The 21,785-nt window shown below is 48.4% G+C and overlaps 2 protein-coding genes across 2 annotated transcripts in view; one reads left to right on the top strand and one right to left on the bottom strand.

Annotated features, from left to right (window-relative positions):
• LOC136289685 (lactosylceramide 4-alpha-galactosyltransferase-like) overlaps positions 1-7,573 on the bottom strand; it is a 23,015-nt gene extending 15,442 nt beyond the window's left edge. Inside the window, exon 1 of the mRNA XM_066183717.1 lies at positions 5,131-7,573. The gene's annotated coding sequence lies outside the window, so the exon portion shown is untranslated. The remainder of the gene's footprint in view (positions 1-5,130) is intronic.
• Positions 4,457-21,785, top strand: LOC136290339 (dynein axonemal intermediate chain 7-like). Its single transcript, XM_066184683.1, has 8 exons — positions 4,457-4,571; positions 17,963-18,120; positions 18,833-18,977; positions 19,251-19,268; positions 19,793-19,989; positions 20,508-20,675; positions 20,858-20,971; positions 21,510-21,785. Exons 1-8 carry the CDS (start codon positions 4,457-4,459, stop codon positions 21,783-21,785), a joined length of 1,191 nt encoding a protein of 396 aa, XP_066040780.1.

Raw genomic sequence — 21,785 nt, 5'->3', positions numbered from 1 at the left:
AGAGATGGGCTCAGGACTTGTGTTTGGATCTGTTCTTCTTTGGTCCTGTCCCAGTGCTACAGACTGCATGGGGGCAGCTGCAGGTTAGTCTGTGTGCAGCCATTCCCACAATCACAGCCTAAGGGGGCATTGTGGGGCTGCAAGGTACAATCCCAAGGCTGTACCAGGTACTGTCCTTACCACATTTCAAATGCCTTGACTTTTTACACAGGCTGCACCTAAATTATAGTTTCCTTTTCATTGAGGAATACCAAAACATATGGAACATGGAATACCAATAGCCCGATACCAATATGTATGGAACACCAAGAGCTAATGCAATTGGTCTGTTCACTTCTGCACACTTCATGAGAATATCCCATTTGGACTTAGCTCAACAGGGCATATCAGGATAACTGGTGATCTCTCTGAATGCATCCTTTTAAAATTCCATACTGTTCATGCTCCACATGGCACTCACACAGAGAATTCACCTGCGTGATCAAGAGCTGAGATTTTTCACACTGAAATCATGACTGCCTGCTCAAATGAACACAGGGCTGAACTACTTGAGAGAACAGTTGGAGCGGTACCAGGGCAGGGTTAGAGGGTGGGTTTTGGGAAAAGGTTCTTCACCCAGAGGATGCTGGGGCACTGAACAAGCTCCCCAGGGATTTGGTCACAGCACAAGCCTGAGAGAGTTCAAGGACCATTCGGACAGCACTCTCAGGCACAGCGTGGAATTGTTGGGATGTCCTGTCCAGGGCCAGGGGTTGGACTTGATCCTTGTGGGTTCCTTCTGACTCAGCTTATTCTGTGATTTTACTCAAATAGGGGGCTGGCAGGGAAGTGTCATTTCTGCCCTGCAGCTATCCCAGAGGCCTCAGGGGAGCTCAGCAGGTATGAGCTGCCCCCACTGGGGCCAGGCCACCAAGGTGTGGGGCAAGAGGACCCTCTGTTGACATCTGCTCCTCACTATTCAGGGATACCTGGGATTACCCAAAAAGCCCCAGGAAGATTAATTTTTTTAACTTTACAAAACGCTGTTGCCAGTCTTAAGACTAGTTGTTGAAATGCAAGATTCTGCGTGTCCTTGCAAGGATCTCATAAGATCTTGAGTGTTTCTTAAATGGAGGTTCATAAACACAAACAAAACACTACAGCTTGATGCCTTCCTCAGATTTCTGTGCCTATTTGATCCCTTCCTCAGATTTCTGTGCCTATTTTATGAATGGAGAGGTAGGATTTACTTGTACCTGTCAGACACAACAGCAGAGCAGCAAAGCCCCAGCAGCAGGTGCAGCTGGCCAGCCCTCCCTGCTGCAGAACACAGCATGCCAGTGATGTGGGAGCTGTAACCTGCCTCCCAGCTCACAAAGGCCTGCAGTAACCTGAAGCCCACCCCTCATTTTCTTTTTTTTGAACCTTCATCTATCCCCTTCAGGACAGGCTGTGGCCCCCTCACTTCCTCACGGCAGTTGCATAATTCCCCAACATGTTGTTCTGCTCAACACCTTCCTCCCCACTATGCCACAGCCCTTGAGCCCAGCACTGGAGACATTGGGGAGCAGCAGCTATTGAAGGACGGCTTCAGGAATCAGAGGCTCCTGAACAACAACCCACGAACCCTGAGCTGTGAGGCAGGACAGAAGATGAAATTTCACAACAGTGGAGAAACCTCTGGTATCATGCTTTCCACCCATAAGAGCACAGGAGAATCATTCTCAGCATCCTGTCAAGAAAAGTTTCCCAACACTTTTTTTGCGTAGACCATCTTTTGGGTCTTCTTTAACTTTGTACCTCACAGCTTTTAGTTTTAAGGAAGCAACTACACAAACCCCTCATCAATACTTAATATGAAAGGGATGGCAGATTTTGGCTGTGTAAAGCTGCTGGAAAGGGCAAAGAGACAAAAGAACAGATGCTAGCAGTGGACAGCTAGGAAACTGATACAGCTACATGCCACCAACAGCACCCAAACAGTAGTTTCCTGTTACTGCATTTCTTTAGGGAGCCATGCAGGCTCTTGTGTGCTGGGGTATAAAATTTAAGACTAAACACTGTTTTAACCCTCACAGCTCAAGAGAATACTGGCACGTGGCTAGAAAAGGAGCTGCCTTTTGGTGGCACATCCGAGGAGACCATGGGAATACAGAAGCCCGAACTCCACCTGATCAGGATGTGAGAAAATTCTGTTAATTCACAGTATCACTGCTAACTACAAGGAAAGACGGTCTAACAGCAGAATACACATGGATTTAGGGGACCTCTGTTTATTTTGCTGCTATGGAACAGGTTTCTTACAGACCAAGGAGCAGGTCACTTAGAACTGAAGCAGGAAGGGTCACCTCTGATTTGAAATTATAGTCAAGTTGATGTCTAAATTTCTTCCAAGGATTCCAGGGGTTCTTTTTCTGTCTCACAACTTTCCCCCTATGAGTATTGATGAAGTACCTTCCTGTATGACAGCACAACTGAAAGGCTGAACTTACTGAAGACTGGGAGACATTAACCTTGTATTAGACAGGAGATGTTACGCAATTGAAAGAACGTGAACATTTTCCTTTCTAAGACAAGAACCTAAACAACAAGACTGTACTTAATCCTTTGCTGACAGGGGAGTGGCTGGTTCACAATGTCACATTCTGAAGTTCCACCAGACCTCATTTAAGCTGTTGGGCCAAGTTCCCAGCCCTGGTTTAAGATAATTGTAAAAGTCAGTAAAGACAGCAAAGAAATGAATTACAAGTAGTGAGCTGATAGCATAGCACCTGTTTCCCAGTGAAAGTACCACCCAAAAAAAGATCTGTGAAGCAGTTCTGGAACCTGAACAACCCAGCAACTTGAGGAGTTTTAGTGTTAATTTGATCAGGAGTGAAACACACCCCCCGATGAGAGCAGAGAAAGGAACCACAAAGGCAGAAGACAGAGTCCAAGGTTTTGACAAACCTGGGAAGTGCAAACCTTAGGGAGCTGAGTAACGGCACAGCTATGATGATTTACTGAGGGGCTGCCAGTAAAGACAAGAGGGGTGTCCCCAGTTTCTCATGCCATCACGTACTGTTAGCATGATCCAAACCACCAGGGCACTGACACCAAAACACATCCAGCACGTGGGTATCCTGCTCCTCTGGTCTCACCTCTACACCGGGAACATGCATATCTGCATGTTTTCTTACGGTGACTGTGACCAGCACAGAGGCTTCTCTCCATACTAGAGACCAAACGAAATTAAAGTAAAATGGAAGAATTACTCCATAAGCACCTTGCGCCAAAGTATCTGCTGATTAAAAAACCAAGGTGATGGCTGATTGCTGCTAAAGGAAGTGGCCCCACTCCCTCCCTCCCTCCCTCCTCAGGCTCTTCCTTGGTGCTCCTCTGAACCGGTTGTGACCAGTCTTGCTGAAGCAGCAAAAGGCTCCTTCTGCCGAAGGTTTGAATGTTCTTCTTTGTGGCACAGGCGCCAGTGAGATAGATGCAAATATTGGCACAGAAAGATTCTACAGCAGGCATCTGGGAGGCTGCACCCTTCTGGTGTCACTAAACTTCAGCGCATGGTAACCTGGCACAATGGTGCCCCTGAACAGGAAAAACTTTATTAGAGCCACCACTGGATGGAGAGAGCAAATGTCTCAAGAGTAGAAATCCCACGAGAAGGAAACCTTGAGGCACAGGGACAGCTGCTCCCTGAACTGCACACCTAAAGCTAAACCTGGCAGGCAGACTACTTTTCCCTCAACTTCATACACTTCTTCCTTCAAGAGTAATGGCATTTGTGTGTTGCCACACAGGGCACATGAACAAGAGAAGGACATTCACATGTGCCTCACCAGTAGTGCTTCCTCCTACAGAGCCACTGACTCGAGATGCTGCTGGGAATGCTACAAAACCCAAACGCAGGTGTATTTGAGTTTCTTGAGATTTTCTCCTCTGGCTTCTACTGCAACAAATCCCATGGATAATAGTGCAAAGCCACCGGTTTCTTCAGAGTTAAGAAACATCTAGTCTATTCTGAGAAACCTCTCACACATTAGAAAGCAACATGTTCACTTAACCAGGATGGTTCATTTTTAGCCAAAGTTTCTAAACTTGTCTTCTTTCCGCAGCATTAATAGTTATAGGTTACTACAGCTACAAGAGTTCTGTAATATTTTTTATGCCTCTTTAGTAGGTGATCTTTTCCCCACCTCCTACAGTTCTATTGTGAATCTTCATCTTTCTTCCTCAGACCTTACCCCTGTCCAGACTCCGACGTTCTTCAGAGCACGTCTGCCCGGGAACACGGCAGCCAACTGCACCCTCCCCGCTCACTCGTTCTGATGTCTTTCCACCTTCTCAGCCAAAACAGACCTCTTAGTCACCGCTGGCAGAGCTGAATTCCGCTTTCCTCCCTCCCAGCTGACCCCTGCTTCTTCGTCCTCCCACCGCTGCCATCCTCCCGGCCCCTCCGGGGTCCCCCCAGTGCTCCTCGGGCAGGATGGAGCCCCGGCAGCCTGCGGCACAGGCGGGCACGGCGTGTGAGCTGCCGTCCTCACTCGCCCCTTCACCACTGCCCCCGACAACACTGTCCGCGCCGCACAAACCTCACAGAGGTGCGGGGGGCCCGAGAGGGGCTGCCCTGCCCACCCCACGGCCGAAACGCCGCCGCCCCTCCGGGAGGGAGCGCTGAGAGCGGCCCCGCAGAGCCCCGGCGGCCGCACGGAGCCGGCCCGGCGCTGCCGGGGTCCCGCTGCCGCTCCGGCAGCACGGCCGCTCCATCCGCACCTCCCCCGTGCAAAAATACCCCCTTCCCCGAGAGGGACACGGGGGCAAAGCCGCCCAGCCCCGGTCCTGCCCAGCCCCGCAGCGCCGGGCTCACCTCGGCCCAGAGCGGCTCCGTCCGCAGCCCCGGCGCCAGCGCAGATCCCGCCGCTCCCACCGCCGGACGGCACCGAGATGCCCCTCCCGGGCCCACGCCTCAGGTCAGGTCACGTCGGGTCGGGTCGCGGAGACTCCTCGGGAGGGACCTGTCCCCTCCCCGAGCCCCGGAGCGGCGGCAGCGCCCAGCGGAACGGCCCCACGCCCGGCACTGCCGCTTTCGGCCGGGCGCTTTGGGGTTTTTAATTCCCACGGTACCACTCAAAATTGCCCCAAGGATTTTTATCCCCCCACCTCGCTCTCGCCTTGCCACTTCCAGGAGTTTGTGCTCTACCCCGCGGCCGGGTAACCTGAGCCGTCCCAGCGCAAATTGTACCTCTGTTGTCTCGCTCGGGTGGCGATGCGTGACAGGAGTGACCCACCCTGCCCAGAGACATCCCGACCTCACAGGGGCCGCTAATTAGGGACAGGAGGAGGAGCAGGGGAAGGCGGAAGCTTCCCGCACCTGTTGACGCCAAGGGAGACTATTTACAAAGCGGACGCAAGTCACTAAAGATGGGAAACTGAAAATTTTAGTTAAAAAACCAAACAAACAGACCCCACCGCCCCCACCAAACAAACAAATAAAAAATAATAATAAAAAAAAGGCAGCCCGTGAGCTGCAGACGTGTTGCAAAGCAAGTTTCAAGCGTACTCTCAAGCAGGAGGAACTTTTCTGTTAAATGATTTCTGGCAATGATTGCTTAACAAGTTCTTAATGAGCATGAACAAGGAAGGAAATTTGGGCTTTCATTTAGAAAAGCACCGTTGACTGCTGTAGGGTGGAGTAAATTACATTGGAAAATCACCAGAGATTTTGCGAAGCAGGTTAGGTGATAATCAAGACAATAAGGTTTAGACGGAGGTAATCTTACCTGGAGCAAGAGTTAAACACGAGTTCTTAAAGATGCCTTTCAGCCCCGTGTTTTGACTCCCACGATATTGATGTGTTACTAATGTTTTACAAATGTTGTACCTGTGATAAACCTTTCCACCACAGAAACACTGACACTGCTGCAAACAAAAACGCTTTCCCTGCAGTCAAGTAATCTGAAATTGCTTCTCCCCACCAAGAATTTGTAAGATTTTCTTTTTAATCAGACAGATCTTAATCAAATTTTAAGTTAAAAGAGATTTCAAGATATTTTTGACTGTGCAGCTGAGCAGAATTTAAATTAATGAGAGAGTTGCTATTACTGAAAGTGTCAATGCGCATCCTCCTTGGATCACCCTGCTTGGATGCTATTCATTGTGTGGTCCCTGGGTGAGAGCAACCCTCGGATACAGCAGGAGGCAGGATGGGGTTTGTGAAGCCCATGGGAACATTCAGGAGCCAGCAGCTGGATCACGGGGACTCGTAGAGCAAGCGCAGTACCTGCAGCACTGCCACATGTAGACACCCCTTGTGAAGGTGACAAAGTTGGGAAGGAGGGTCTGGAGCCCGGAGATCTCTCCAGAAGAGTGCTAGAGCCAGCATTTATGTCCCCTGAGGCTGCTACAGCAGGGATGGCAAAATCTTAGTCTCTGGACATGGAGATGAATCCAACCAGCAGAATTCAGATCACACGCGTGCCTCCGGGCTGTTTTACCATCCGTTCCTGAAGCTTGAAGGTGGGGCAGTACTCCAAGGATGCCAGCCAGCCCCACTCACAGGTCCGGGCTGCGGTATGCGGGGTCTCAGGCAGCCAAATCGGGGTGTGGGAAGCAAATAATCTACCCCGAGTCCCCGTGGGGAGCCTAACAAGATGTAAATCACCCTCCAAACCACCCATCAGAGCAGTAGCATCATCACCGCTGAGCTAGTTTGAGAGCTGCAAATCACCTGAATAAAACAGTTTCCAAGCTTTTGGTCCGGATTTGGTTTGATGAACAGTTCTCTATGCCATCAGTCAGCCGGTGAGGCGACTCCAGTGTGACCTGGGAGGGGAAAGCCGCTGGGGAAGGGTTGCTGTGTCAGTACAGGTGGCTCGTCCTCGCCACTGCTTCAAATAAGCCAGCGAGCTGCTGGTCAGGACTGAGCCCTGCGGCTGGCAAAAGCTCCCACAGAATTTACTCCTGTGAAGGCAGCGTAATCACGGCACTGGTCTTCCAGCCTTGGCACAAGTGAAGGGCTCAGGAAAGGTGGGAAGGGAGAAGGGCACAGCGAGGCTGGCACCAGGCGATTAGATTGCACCGTCCTGCGTCAGGAGAGAGGGCTGGGGACATGGCAGGGCAGCGGGGACATGCCGAAGGGCTGCCTGCCTACCGGAAGGAAGGTCACTGTGCCCTCGCAGGTTCAGTCTCCCAGATGTTTTACGTACCATTTCCTTTGGAAGACAGGTTCAGCCCAGATGTGCACGGAGCTGCAAGGCCCAGCGTGGTACATGGGTTTAACCAAGGGCACGATTTCGCCCTTGGGGCTGTTTGTTCCCGCCTGAGGGCAGTCTCCTGCAAGCACAGGGGGTCTGGTACAGCACTGCTCCTGCCTTTTCATCCAGCAGCTCCTTACGGGGTCATGTCAGGGAGTGGCTCGTCCTGGGGTGCTGCAGGTGGTGTCTCTGGCTGGTCTGAAGGATGCTCACATCTGCTCTCCTCCCTCACGCTTTTCAGCCTCAGCTGTTGTCTCTCTGCCTCTTCTGACTTTGGTTTTAGCCAAACAGAATTTTTCCCTCTCTTTGGAAAAGCAGATCAAACTCTCTTGAGATGCAGCCAGCAACACTTGTCTGGTGTTCTCCTGCCAGGAGCCAGACTGAGACTCTTAAAACACCTGCCTTTTTTGTGCCGTGGTATTCCTAATCAAACACAATGGGATTGACACTGAAGCGTGTTCCCATTCCCAGGGTTTTTTGATCAAGTTTGTATGAGAGGAAAGAAGAATAAAACTAGTGAGTGGCTTTGCTAGCAGAAACTCACACCTTGGAATGAAGTTCCTGAGCTTCTACCAAGAGCTTTTGTTTTAAAAAAATGAAGTTGCCAGAAACAGATAAATCCTTTTTGAGGCATTAGGACATTATAATATTTATTGATCATCGTGCACCAGCACTGGCTTACGTACTCTGATACATTTTGCCAGTTGAGTCAAGTGTGATAATAAACGTCATGTCCAGCAAGTGGATTAATAATGGAGATGTGATGTGAGGGAAATTGCAACACTGAGGGAAATTAGAACTGCGTGGTACCTTCAGAGAGAAAGCGGGACGGCTGTTACATAATTTAAACGCAAAGTGAGGTGTTCTATCACAGAAAAAGGCCAGCAGCCCTCTGCTCTGCACAATAATGGCCAAGCAGGTCTCTACTTCAGCTTTTTCCCCATTCCAAGAATCCCTAAGGGCAACTCCCCTGCAACTACAGCTGGCAGCCGGGAGACCAGGAAACATTAGAGTACATGGAAATGAAGTACTTGTTTGTCCCTTTCCGTAGGAGCCTGAGTTTGCAAAAGCTTTCCCTGGCCCAAGCCCAAAGTTAGAGAGTATTGAATTAATCATTACTGCCAAATTGGGTTGGATCATATTGTAAAGTGTCTTGCTGATTGTATCAAATCATTTTAATTTCTATCACATTTAAATAGATTTGACCATATTCAAAATTCAAATGCTGTTTCAAAAGGAATATTTGTTTTGAGTTGGAGGGAAAATGTTTGCACAGAAAATGTCAAATTTGTAAAAATTTGGGTATTTTTAATTCACCTCACCATTTTCCCCTTTAGTTTCAATCCTCATTAAAAGTCACTTCTTCCTGCCAGAACCCCAGTTTGAAAGAAATGCCAGAAAGCCCTGAATCACTGGAAAATCCCGAAGTGACTCCACCAATTACAGCAATGGACAAATGTCGTAGCTACTAATAAGAGCCCAGACCTGTAACGCTGTGGTCAGTAGGAGCTTGCAGTTCCCAAAAATCAGGTGGTTCTAATTCGGGTACCGGGATCAAGTTGCAAATGACCGGTGTTTGACTGCCCCCACCCCTCTGTTTACATTTATCTTTAAACATTTGTTTCTTGTGATACTGATGTTACTCCGTAAGTGGAGTTTTCCTGCAGGAAGGGAAGCAGCTGCAGCAATTCACAGCTCTGGTGCAGCATGAGACGAAATGCTCTGTGCTTCACGCTTAACCCACCGTGGGGTGTGGAGGTAAATAAGGTAGTGAGGACACCCTAAACCCAACTGACCACTCTGTTCCTACACAAATAAAGGTCATTGTAAGCTTTTTGTTCCTCCTTTGGTCCTTAAGGATATTTGCTGTATTACAGCCCTTGATGACTCTTCAGATGTGAATTACTCTTTACTCGGAGGCTATTTGGAAGTAAAATACTTTTAGGACTATAAACGTAGATGCGAAAGTCGATTTTCAAAAAACAAGCCTGGCTCATTATCGACGCAGGGCTGCTCTTCCAAGGTGCTAATGCAAGAAAGAAGATGGTCTAGTCTGAGTGCTGGAGCTCTGGGGAGTTGGACATTTTCATTTTAATGTTTCCTCTTGAAAGAGGCAAACCATTTTGATATGAAACCTATACCAGTTTGAAAGTAGCGTGTGCTGAGATTTCTGAGCCACCAAAACGAGCTTGTGAAAGAGACAAAAATCCTCAAGTAGAGGAATAGGCGTGGATATATTGCGTACTCGTCAGTCAGATCACAGCAATATTATTAAACAGAGGTATTTTTCTACTTCGTGTGTTGCAAGGGGTTCCATGTTTGCGTGAATTCCAGCAGACCTGTCTGGTTTTCTTATTGGTGGCATCACTCCTTAGTCCCACTTTGGTCCGCATTGGTCTGACTGGGCAGAGCTCCAGACTCCTGAGCCAGAGGCCAGAGCCCAAATCTCAAGGATTAGCAGATGCTTAAGCACTGACCTTGCCAGGTGCTGGAGGTGCTGTATGAGCCAAAAATCCCACAGCACTTACGCAAAGCAGAAACTACTCATCCCCAGGGAAATTTATTCCACTCTGAGATGGGGCATGAGAGCAGGATCAACAAACCCACCAAAACACCAGGGAGAAACAGGTCCACGGACGATTTTCATTCCCCCTGAGACAACCGATGCCAGCACACAGCACTTACCAACTTTGGAGTGAGTTTTTAACCGGTGAAATAGAGTCCTTTTGTTCACACACGGAACTGCCGATGTTTACTGAGGTTTTCCAGCAGGCTGTGGGTGGCTGAGTTAATTATGGAACGTTTTCTGCAACTCATCCTCTCCTTAAGGCTTAATGGTCTTTCAACAGCCCCAACGTCCTTCCTGGGCATTGTGTCGGGTTTAATTTTGTTTGATTTCCATTTGAAAAACAGAATTGGTAGCGCGGGTGTAATGTTTGCCGTTACCTCTAATCATTCATCGTTAGCCACCCCTAAGCGATAAAGAAGGAGGAGCGGGCAGGAAAACCGGAGCGGTTTTCCGTAGTAGCCATGGAGTCGGTAAACACGGCAGCGCTGCGGGCTCTTAGTCCTTACCAGTGCATAAGGCGTGTGCTCACTCACCTGCCAGGAGGCAGGGCTGCCTTGAGCCCAGAGGAGGAGAAAAAACACCCTTGCCTACAGCAGTGGAGTAGGATTAGGGATTAATCACACTGCCACGACCGAGAAGCGCAAACAAGAAAGACAGGCATTTAATTTTCCCGGCTGAAGAGCCTGGAGCGGGTGCAGTCTTCGGGCTGCTGGAGGAGACTCCTGCTGAGGGGACCCGTGGCCATGCCCTGCCCTGTGACACTGCAGTGACCACGTTTCCCCTGAAGATGCCCAGCGCTCGCCCACCGCAGGCGGCTCCTCTGAAAGCCGTGGCAGTCGGGAGCCTCCATCAGCTCCGCACAGTTTTGCTTTCTCTGGCTCCAGAGAGAAAATAACAGCCGATCTGGAGTAGGTTAACCAGAATAAAATGAACCTAAAATTAAGTGAAGTCAAAACAGCAGAGCTGCGCACAGTGGTAGTAGTGTTTTGGGGGTGGTGTGAATGCCATGAACAGATGAAGTCCAAAGAATCTTTCCCAAGGTGTGGTTTCCGTTTCCAAGGGAAGCACGGAAACTCACACCCCTCCCCAGGTTTCCATCGGATGAGTCTAAGGTGGCAAATGCCAGGATGAGCAGGGGCCACAGCTCCAATTTTGTCTCTGATGAACGACCGGGCCCTGGGAGCAGCGACAGTGGGGTCTTCCCTGCAATGCATCAGCCCTGACAGCCCAGATCTCCCCCCTGAAGCCATCCCTTGCTGAGAGCAGAGCCCCTGTGCCAGCCTCTTTCCAGCCCTTGTACTCTGTGAGTAAAGGCACCTAAAAAAGGCAGCTCCAGCTCCTTCCAGAGTGGCTGAGCTGGGAACACCCCCGGTGTGGATAGCAGGCAGCTGCAGCACGGCCAGGCTGGTCTCTCCTGGTACATCCTCCTCCTGTCCTCCCTGCACCCTAAACACTTCCAGAACTGCTCTTCTCCAACCAGAAACACCACAGGTTCCGGGCAAAGCCTCTCCTCTGTTTTGCAGCCCTTCTGCTCTGTTCAGCTCTGGGGCCAGCGCTGTGGCCCAGCACTGCTTGCTGCCCGGGACTGGTGCTCCTGCCCAGGGCACAGCCACACCACATTTCCAGCTCCTGCAGCTGGAAATGGCCCTGCCAGCACCCCTGGGGAGGGAGAAACATCCAAAAACCACGGTGCTGCTGCTGCACAGGTAACCATGAGAGCAGCAGAATAAACAACGGCACAGAGACCCGCAGGGAGGTGAGGCTTTGCCAAGGGCAGGGTGCAGGATCCGGGAGCTGGCCCCAGCAGCTACCCTCACACTCGAGTTTCCTGCTGCCAGCCCCTTCTCTTCGCCCCACGGGGAGCTGCAGACACCTGGGAGGCAACTTCCACAAGAGCAGGGAGTTCAAGCAAACAGGAGCTGACCTGGAGCAGCCTCGCAACATGCCAGGCTGTGAACCATGACGGCTCCAAAGGGGCTTCCCAGTGCTCTCCCTGGAGTGGCTGCCAGCATGTCAGGAGCAGAAGCCAGTGCTCGCAGCTGTCATGGTTACTGAGCCCAGAGGTGCTCTTACATGCTCCACTAATCTGTAAAAATAACAGTGGAGACCCCTCCTGCCCCCCTGGGGCCTTGAGGACATCTGAGACATTTCAGGCATAGAGACATCTTTGATTTGGAGCTGTTAGCTTCCAAATTTTGGACACCAAGGCTTTCTCTCAGGCACGGATGACTCAGTGCTGGATGCAGGTTTGTGTCCCAGCTGGAGGTCTAGAGGTGTGATCTCAGCCACCCTGAGGCATTTACTTGTTTCCCCCTATTGGCTCACCTTCTGTTCTTTCCCCCAATAAAAGGGTTTGGCATGTGTGCCCTGAGTTCCTTTGGTCAGCACAAAGCTGCTGCACACCTGTGCTATGCACCTGGCTAATTTGGCTTGTTCTTTTCCGCTCCAGAACCCAGCTCTCCTCACTGCTTCAACAGGATTCTGTGGGGTAACACCACCCACAGGAGTCTGCTCAGGGAGTTCATCCAGTTGCTCTGTACCCCGCTGATCCCTGCAAGAGCAGCTCCTCCTCAGCATCCCTGTATGTCCAGAGGGTGTCCCAGGTGCAGGGACAGGACATCTCCTTGCACACATCTTGGTCCTGCACAGGACTCTGCCCCTCCACCCTACCTTCAGCTCCCAGCTCTGCAGCTCCAGCTGTCACCTCTGTCCCACCCTGCAGGAATGTCACGGGGCTGGGGGGGAACGCAGCCAAGGAGTTCCATGGCGTGGTCAAGGTGATTCTGCCTGTCTTGCCTTAGGAGCCAGATCACTTCCCCTGCACAAATTAATGGCAGCCAATGGCAGCCAGTGGATCATCATGGCATGGTCCACTGGTTGCCTGGTCAGGCTGCCCCTTCCAAAGGCCTTGGAAAAACACAAGGTATCTGGAACAGCAGTGGTGACTTCAAATGCCTGCCCTGCACAGCTCTTTGTGGGGAAACATGTGTGAGAAATTTAAAAAAACAAAACAAAAAAACCCCAACAAACAGAACCCCAAAATAATAAGGAACAGCAGCAAAGTTTTCAGTTTCTTAATCCTCAAATCCCTTTCCCACTGAAAAGAAAAAACATTTTTTTTTCTGAAGAAAAATGAAGGAAAGGCTGAGGGGCAAAAAGGCAGAAAAGAAAAGCCACTGACTCCTGTGTGCCTGAAAGTTTTTTTGCAGGATGTGGATTTTGAAGGGTGCTGTGTCTCAACCTGGGAATCACAACAAAATGCAGGGAATTGGCTCTTCCTGCTTTGTCCTGAGAGCAGGGAGGGACATGGAATTATTTTAAGGTCACTTGCCCAATGATGTGTGGGCTTGCAGATCCCATTTTCTTCCCTCTCCCAATGATGCCAGGGGATCACCTCACCCAGGAACGTGAGACCATCTGAAAAATAATCATCCAGTCCATTATTCCCTGTGCCACAGGGATATTTATAGATAAAGTAAAACATGTTGTCATGATCCAAACAAATAAGGAGAAGCTGCAAGGCAGTGGAGTGTCTCCTCCCCCATCTCTGTGCATGGCTTTACCCCAGGAGGGGCCACAGGGATCATTAAAGTCCCTTCCAACCCAAACCATTCTATGATTCCATGACCCTTCCAAATTCAGCCAGTTTTGGAGAGCAGGTGGGAGCAGTCAAACCAGTCCCTCACAGGACCAGACTCCTCCTAAGTCCCTTGCCCAAATCTGCTCCACAAAACCATATAATGCTTAAAAGGGTGTGTATTTTTGACACAAAATAGGGTCATTTCAAAGGAGTTTCTCACAAGAAGTGAAACCTTTCCCCTCAGCTAAGCAATTCAGGTTATTATTCACTGTTTAGATCTAACCAGCCATCTGGTTTATCCTGTGTTTCCTTCCCATTACAAGTTTATCTCATCATTCCCAGGAGTGTAGAAAATCCTGTTTGCAGCACAGCTTCTTCTTGTCCACTGACCCTGTGCGGGAATCATGGAACAGAATATTCCCAGCTGGAAGGGACCCACATGGATCATCAAGTCCAACTGAGGGAGGGAGGGAAGTATTGGGTATGGGACCCTTGGGATGTGGCAAATGACAGAGAAACAGTGATGAACTCCATGCTGGAGGACATAAAGCAGGTGGCAGAGAGGAGAGAAATGTTTCCGATGGCAGAATTCTGTAATATGGATGTCTTCATGTTTGTTTGTGTTTCAGTTTGGGTATTTTTGTCCCCTGTATTTTGTACTGCCCTTCCAGAGTAGGGCAGTACCTTCAACTGAAGAATAACAAAATAGCTGTTATTACTTCATCCTCTAAAACCAGGCCTGCATCTTTCATGTTCTTTGGGCTGACTGTTCAGATGCAGCAGTTTGTGGACTGTAGGAAGGAGGATGTTGAAATTGAGAAGAAAGGATTTACTCCTTGGTGTTCAGTTGTCTGCAGTTAGGAAGAGGAGAAGTGATTATGAGCAATTCCAGTGCCTGACCAGTGCACAGAGCCAGTCCATCTCCCTGGGATCCACATTCTGTTCTGCTGACCTGTAGTTAGCTGTCAGATTCAAGGAGCTGGAGTCTTTGTTCTTTTTGGCAAAACACTGGGCTTTCCATCGGAACATCCAGCACCTCGCACATCACCAGCTGGGTGACGAAATGACAGAAGATTCTTTCTGCGGGATCTTGTATGAAGTTCCATCTTCTCCTTCTCTGCAAATGAACTTGGTCCAGGCTCAATGTATGGATGCAGGAAGATGCAGGGGAGCAGGGAAGAGCCGTCACCGAGTGTGTCCAGTTCTTCTCCTGCGGTTGTCTCTTTCAAAAGAGAGCCTCAAATCAGTAGATCCCACCAGTTCCAGGATGTGCTTGGCACAAACTCAAGCATTTTGCTGTCTGCTCAGAATGCCAGTTTTCTCTCTTCTCTCTCTGAGTCTTGCAGTCCTGAAACGGAGCACCTTCCCTACAACCAGCATGGAACACCTCCAGTCATCTTTCTCCTAGGGAGCCAGGGTGTGGTCGTGGCATTTGTGTGCTCACAGCCTTGCCAGCTTTTGGGCCCTGAAGGCTCTTTCCACATGCCCCAAATGGATGGAAAAGCAAACACTCATGTATTTTGACTATGATTAAATGCATCTTTCTGATACTACGTAAGTAATTTTGATACTTAGCCTATGAGTTATGGGCTTTTTCATACTTAGTCTATGAGTTGCAGGCATTTGTAAAAAAACTTCAGCCTTTCATTCCAACAATCCTATGCCATCTGGAAGCAAGTGCATTTTCAAACAGATCTTCTGTGTGGTGGCTACATTAAGAATTAAAACAAGTGTGCTCTGCCTTATCTAGGCTGTTTTTTTCCTACAGGTGCTTCAAACCAGGTAACAAAAATGGTTTCGTTCTATTCAGTCAGGTTCAGTCCGATTTTTAAAATCCTATTGCAGAGCTTCAGTGTTTCAGGTGCATGGTATCAAGAAATACTTTATTAGACAGGAGTGCTCTTTGGAACTTCAGTCATTGGAACATTCTTCTCAGTCCTAGCTTTCAACAGCTTGTTTCTATGAAATGTAAACTTCTACCATTGGGATTTAGCATGTTTAATTTGTTTAGCATATGAACCATAGGCACCAGTTCAGTCAATAAACAACTCTTTTTTGCTCTAATTCTTTCCACCTTCTTGAATCTTACAGCATTTTAGTCTTTAATTCCAGTTAATTTTTCTTTGTAAACAAACAAACAAACAGCATTTTGCATTTCCTTGTGGGGCACATTTGGAACGTATCCGTGTTATCAGAGTTGTGAGTTTGTGTCAGTTTCTACAGGAGAGAAGATCCAACTTTTGCCTCAAGATCACATGGATTTGCTTGAATGGTGCAGAGTTAATTTTCTTTCTGAATCCCTCTAAAAAGACCTGAAATGCTGTCCTGTGAAGCTGGGTTAGCCCAGGCTTAGACACCAGGCTGCAGTTCACAGGATGGGCATAATACACAGGAATCACCAGGGTGTGTTTCACAGCTGGAGCGGGGAGAGGCCCACATCTATCTTTCCTTCTTCCTTCCTTTCCTTTTTTCTTTGTCCTGCACCGTGACGGTATTTCTTTGTCCATCTCACTGTCCTTTTGCCTGTACCTGTCTGCATCTGCTGCTCAGTCCTTCTCCCTCACTGTACTCTTCTCTTTATAACCCTCTGTCCTGCTGCCCATCCCTCTCTTTCCATCCCTGTGCTGCGTCTTGACTATCTTCCCCCCCCCCCCCCCCCCCACCTGCCGTGGTCATTTTCTTTCTCCTTGTTCCCCTCTTTGTATCCCTCTGTCTTTCCTGTGTGTTTACCACTCCGTCTTTTTATTTGTCCTTCTCCATGCCTCACTCATGTTCCTTTTTATTCCCTGCTGCTCTGTCCTGCTCCCTGTGCCATTGTTTCTCATTGGATCCTTCTGCCCCGTTCCCTGCCCTGTTCTTTTTTAATCTCTCTCTGTCGTGCTGCCCATGCCAGTTGTTTTTTATTTCATCTCCATCCTCCATCATGTCCTTCCTTTTCTTCCTGTGTCCTCTCTGCTCCCACTCCGGGTTTCTGCCTCTCCTCCTCGTCTCTCCCTGGTGCTCCCATCCCACTGCTGGATGGGTCCGTGCGCGCAGATTGGGATCGCGGAACTCCAGCCTGACGGGGGGAGCAGCAGCAGCGCCGGAGGGAAGGGAGGACACAACTCCTGCCCCTGCCCCGAGCGCAGGAACGGAGCGGAGCCCGAGCGGGAGCATCCCGGGACACGCTGCTCCCGGGCCACCAGCCTGTGACAGTGAAACTGGGCTTCAGGGTCCCTCCCAACGCAGGTCATCCCATGATCCATGGAAACACTGCAGTAGCTCCACGTGAATGGAGCAAAGTTTATAAATATAGGGATGTTTTGATAACACTTGGGTTTTGTTGACATTTCTATTAATGATTGTTACATGTGGAGAGATAACAGGACAGATAGAAAAATGCAATTTTTCTCCACACTTATTTTTATTATTTATGCTTAGGTACATGTTTTTCATTTTCATATAGATACGCGTATTATTATATGTATGTTTATGTGTGAGACACACAATCTTTATGAATCTGCCAGGCTCTGGGGAGATTTACTTCCTCAGGAAATGATGATTCCAATGCATATCATGGTAGGCATTGGTGTAGTGTGGGGTGTTACTGAGTATTCTCTAAATGGGTGCTTAAAGTGAGATACCTGCTCTTACACCTTGTTAAAAGAGGGCCTAATTCTAGGAAATAAAACTGTCTGTCCCACATGAGTTACAAATTTCTCCAGTGTTATGGTGTCATCCTTTGGTTTAATTAGAGTGAGTTTTCTTGTAGTACTGACTTAAATAAAACAACTGCAAACTATTGGCATAATTTAGCTCCACTTTACAGCATTTTAGAGTTGTCATTTTTGATTTGGTCTCTTTCTCTCAAAACAAATTCCATAACAATTACAGTAGCTGTTTTTACAGTATTGAACACTTTTTTCTTGATTCCTGTCAACAGTAACTTCTCTCCTACTGTTCCATCCCTTGTGATGTTTTATGTGGGCTGGTTTGACTTTTTAAAAGAAAACATTTATGGCCATTTTTGTCCACAGTGTTTCTGCCTTTTACTAACATTTTCCAATTAATTAAACCTTAAGTTCATTCTTTTATGCGATATATACATAATTATTTTCTTCTATGCATAATTATCTTTCTCATTTGAAAATTGCATTACATGTGAAATCCCTCTTGCTCCTCATAATTGTTTTTCACCTCCAACCTTTTGGTGCCTTATTTTTATTTATTTTGATGTATTATGTCATTTGCCTTATTTCTTTTCATATCAATGCAATATTACTAAACTTGTCCAGAACCTACTGTATTATTGTGCTTGTGAAACGCTTCTGTGGATAATTATGGACGCATTTTGTCAGTAAATCCTTATTCCTATAGAAATCATTTGGAACTGGCCACAGATCCAAAAGCTCGGCCCCATATCAAGAAGTGCTTTTCCCTGCCCAGCTCTCTGCCTTTCCCCACGTTTCAGAGATTATTGAAGAGCACCGGCAGATGGGGCTGGAACGCTGCAGTGAAGCACTTCCAGCACAGAGTGAATGCCGAGAGGGGTGGGAAAGGTCGGTGAGTTTGGGCACCGGGTCAACTCCTGCTGTCTGCTGGGTTTTTCAGAAGAGGATGCCCTGCTGCAGGAAGAGGCAGGAGGCAGAGGAGAGGCACCACAAGTCGCTGATTTGCAGCAGCTGGTGCCCCTGGGGGGTGTGTACCACATCGCTGCCCTGCAGCTGCCGCCCCAGGTCCAGGACGTCGGGGACTGGAGCATGGTGGAGGTGAGAGAGGAGAGGGATCAGCCCCTGCTGCCCTGGGCCCCCTGAGGAGCTGCTCCTGGGGCTTGTCACCGCCGTCACATGCACTGGACACGACTTCCTGAGCAGCAAACTAACGAGGCAAGGTTTGCAAATCATCAGCTTCTCATATGAGAAAGGTAAAAGCACGGTGCTACCAAAAATCACTGCTGGTGCAGCTCCAGGCTCTTCAGGCTGGTGGAGGACTGTGGTCACTGTGTTCTGGTTTCCTCTAGTGCTGACCTACCCACAAATTGCACTGTGAAGCTGGAAACCTTTAGTAAGCAAAATTCCCAAAGAGCCAAACTCAGAGAGCAGGACTGTGGGCAGGGAAGAGCCTGGATGCTCATCCCCAGCCCCTGTGACCTCCCCTTCCCTCTGACACTGTGGGGACAGGGTGCAGTTACACCTGCTTTTGCCTCCCAGCTGCTCCTGGTTTCTGAGGCTGTGGATCTGCTGGAAATGGCTGTGCCCATGGCCCTGCCTTGGGGCTGCCTTCAGCAGCACAGGAAGGGTTCCAAGGCCTCATGGTAGCAACTCTTCTACTGCCTTCAAAGTTGTAGTTGGAAATGTGCAATATTAGCAAACCAGTTTAAATGGTGCGTTAAAAAACTTTGCAGTGGTTAGATGAACTCAAAGACAAAAACCTGCATTTTCTGATAAACCCCTTATCTGTCCTTTTCCTCTCTTGCTAAAGCTGCTGGATGTTGGATTGGAGGTGTATCCATATTCCCCAAACAAGGCTGAAGATGGCACACAGGCAGCAGTACAGATAACCCTGAGGCTCCCTGACAATCTGATTTATTTTCAAGTGCCTGTGGTTGCCCGATGGGATCCTGCAGGTACAAACTTAGGACATAAATTTATTTTAAATTTCAGTAGTGGAATTTATACCTGAGATGGACTGTTGTTACAATCCAGCTGTAAAGATAAGGGCCAGGTTAGAGCCCAGAAAGAGTTTGGAAACTTCAATGTGAATTGATTTGTTGTTTTTTTGGGGTTTTTTTTTTTTTTTTTTAATATTTTAATTACTTTTTTTGCTTTTGTTTTGCTTCAGCATTACTGCCAGAAGCCTTCCATGTACATCATTGTATCTTTCCATCCTCTTTGTCCAGGCCAGCAGTGGAGAACTGATGGCATGTCCTGGGTTGAAGTATATTCTATCACCATCTTCATGAACTGTTGAAACCAGGTGAGGCAGTGCTCCCTGCCTCCTCCACTCTGGCTTATCTTCTGTTAATGGGCCCATCAGCACCTTTGCTACACAGCTCACAGATAACCCCCTCCTGGACTACCTCCTGTTAATGGGCCCATCAGGCCTTATCACATGACTCACCATCCCATTGTGAGATGCTCCGCCCAGAGGGAGGAACCAAGCATTCCAGCCTGGATATAAGCTGAGACTCTGAACACCAGAGGGGCGCTTACCCACTGGATTCCCAGAGGACCCGAGCTACTAGACCTTTCTACAGGATCATTGCTTCAAGAAGACCACCTCATCTGGACTGCTTCCATCACTACGCTCAGGTTGTATTCTGACTCTGTCAGTGGTCTTTTGTATTATTGCATCTATTCTAGTTTACTTTCTTTCCTTTTTTTCTTTTAAATTGTACCTCTGACTTGGAGCCTCTCATTTGTTTTACCTTCAAACTACTACATGGCATCAGCAACATAACCTATGAAGCAGAAGAAAAGAGCATCACCTTGGGGATGGGTGCCTTTTATACAGTAGCCCTTCTCCAGGATGCTCACCTGAACCTGCCCTATCAGGCCTGGGAATTGCACCCTGCTGGTGTGGATGAAGGACTCTTCACAGTTACTGCAGTCTTTGCAACCATTCAGATACAGATTAAGGTACTGTCAATAATTTTTTTTAATCAAACATTTGTAGTTTAAAACACCCCCATAATTATTACAGTGTCCCTGATTAAGAATGTGGGATGCTTCCACAAGAGCAATTTGAATCTCCCTTCCTTTCCAAGCACTGCACTGGTTATTTAATTTCAATTATTTACTATGAGTCCTGTTCCACCTGTTAGAGACCTGAAAATTACTCCTCTCCCCTCCCAGCTCTACCAAGAGAAATTAAAGCATTTCTAACAGCCTAGTACTAATATTCCTTGTTTCTTCTCAAAGTTCAAGCTACACGTGATTATCCATCTGTTCATTGCTGTACAAATCAGTACACCAGTGTCATTTCTCAATTCCTACACAAAGCTGGCTTTCTTCAGGATCTGTAAATGAAAGGTCACAGCCCAGGGTAGCAGATGATGTGGGTAATACCCAGCATAGCAAAGATATCAGCATTTGAAGCCTAAAGCAGAAAGTAGCTTCCATGACCAGTAAGTTGCTTTCACTGGTTTGTACAACAGGATAATCAGTGTATGTTGGCTTCAGTAGTGGTGGAAAAGGAGGAGGTGCTTTCCCACATCACAGGAAAATGGATGAGTCCTTTTGCCCTCAGAGCAGCTTTGAAAAGAGCTGGAGTGAACATTTTCCCAGCAGAGTACTCTCCCAAGTATGTCCCTGTGCCCAGGAAGGTGAGTGCCAGAGAGTTTCCTGGTGGTTTTTGCCTGTTTTTCATTCAGGTCACCCTTTGCTGCACTGGGACCTGCTGTGCTGCTAGCTGAGCCAGGGACTGAGTAAAGCAGGCCCTGACATTGCTGTAACACAGGGAAATAGAGTGAGATCTGTTCTGTCTGTTTGTCCTTGTGCACTGCAGGCTGCCCTGGCAGAAGTGAAGGCCTATGAACAGATGGCTCTGCTTGCACCTGCTTTTGCTTTTGCTCACAGCAAGTGGAATGGAGAAGCAGGGCCAGAGCAAGTTGTGTTCAAGGTTTGTGGAGTCAGACCAGCCCAGCACTGACCCCTGCCCCAGTCAGAAACAATTAACTCACCCATGGTGGCCTCAGCTCAGTGTCTCACACTGCACCTGAGAGACCTCTCAGGGGACACAAGTCCCAGCAGCAAAGACACTTGCTGAGGAAATGGGACTGAGAAGTCACCAAGGGAGGCTTTAGCCAGAGCTTCATGCTCCTCAGAGGCCCCTTGAAAATCGGGAATCTGCCAGCTTTTTAAAGAACAGCTGGGACTTTCTTCCTACCTGTAGTGTCTCCTTTGCTCCCTACTAAAAAGGAGGGAATAAGCAACCTCAGTATTGATTTGTCTCACCTGTGAACTAAAACATGTGGTTAAAACTTCTCCCAGCCAGCCAAACACTCCCACATGTGGCTGGAGAAAGGTAACAGCCCACACTGCTGAAAGCTGGAGTGGCTTCCTCACTCAAGGGTTAAATGCATGTGACACAAGTATTAGAATTTGTACTCTGACAGTGGCACAGGCTTCACCTCACAGAGCATTCTCTCCTGCCATAGGTAAGTGAACATCTTACAGCAGGTTCTGCCAAAGACAACGACTGGTCTCTTTATATGTTCAGTGGTGAGAAAGTACAAACCCTCAAGCTCACTGAAACCAGTGAAGCTTTTTCAGGAGAGCTGGAAGAAGAGTCTGAATTTCACTCCACACTCTACCATATGCTGAAGGATTCTGCCAGCAGTGAAGCCATGGATAGAGTGGAAAGAGCTGGCTTCCTGTTTATTGATTCTGTGTATCAGCTGCTCCTTGCTACCAGAGTTTTAGCATACTCTTAG

The sequence above is a fragment of the Chamaea fasciata genome, unplaced genomic scaffold (genome assembly GCF_029207755.1).
Source record: "Chamaea fasciata isolate MVZ Bird 193981 ecotype frontalis unplaced genomic scaffold, bChaFas1.0.hap1 SCAF_5, whole genome shotgun sequence".
In the NCBI taxonomy this organism is placed as follows: Eukaryota; Metazoa; Chordata; class Aves; order Passeriformes; family Sylviidae; genus Chamaea; species Chamaea fasciata.
The sequence above is the reverse complement of the archived record's forward strand: the minus strand, read 5'-3'. Positions and strand labels throughout refer to the sequence as shown.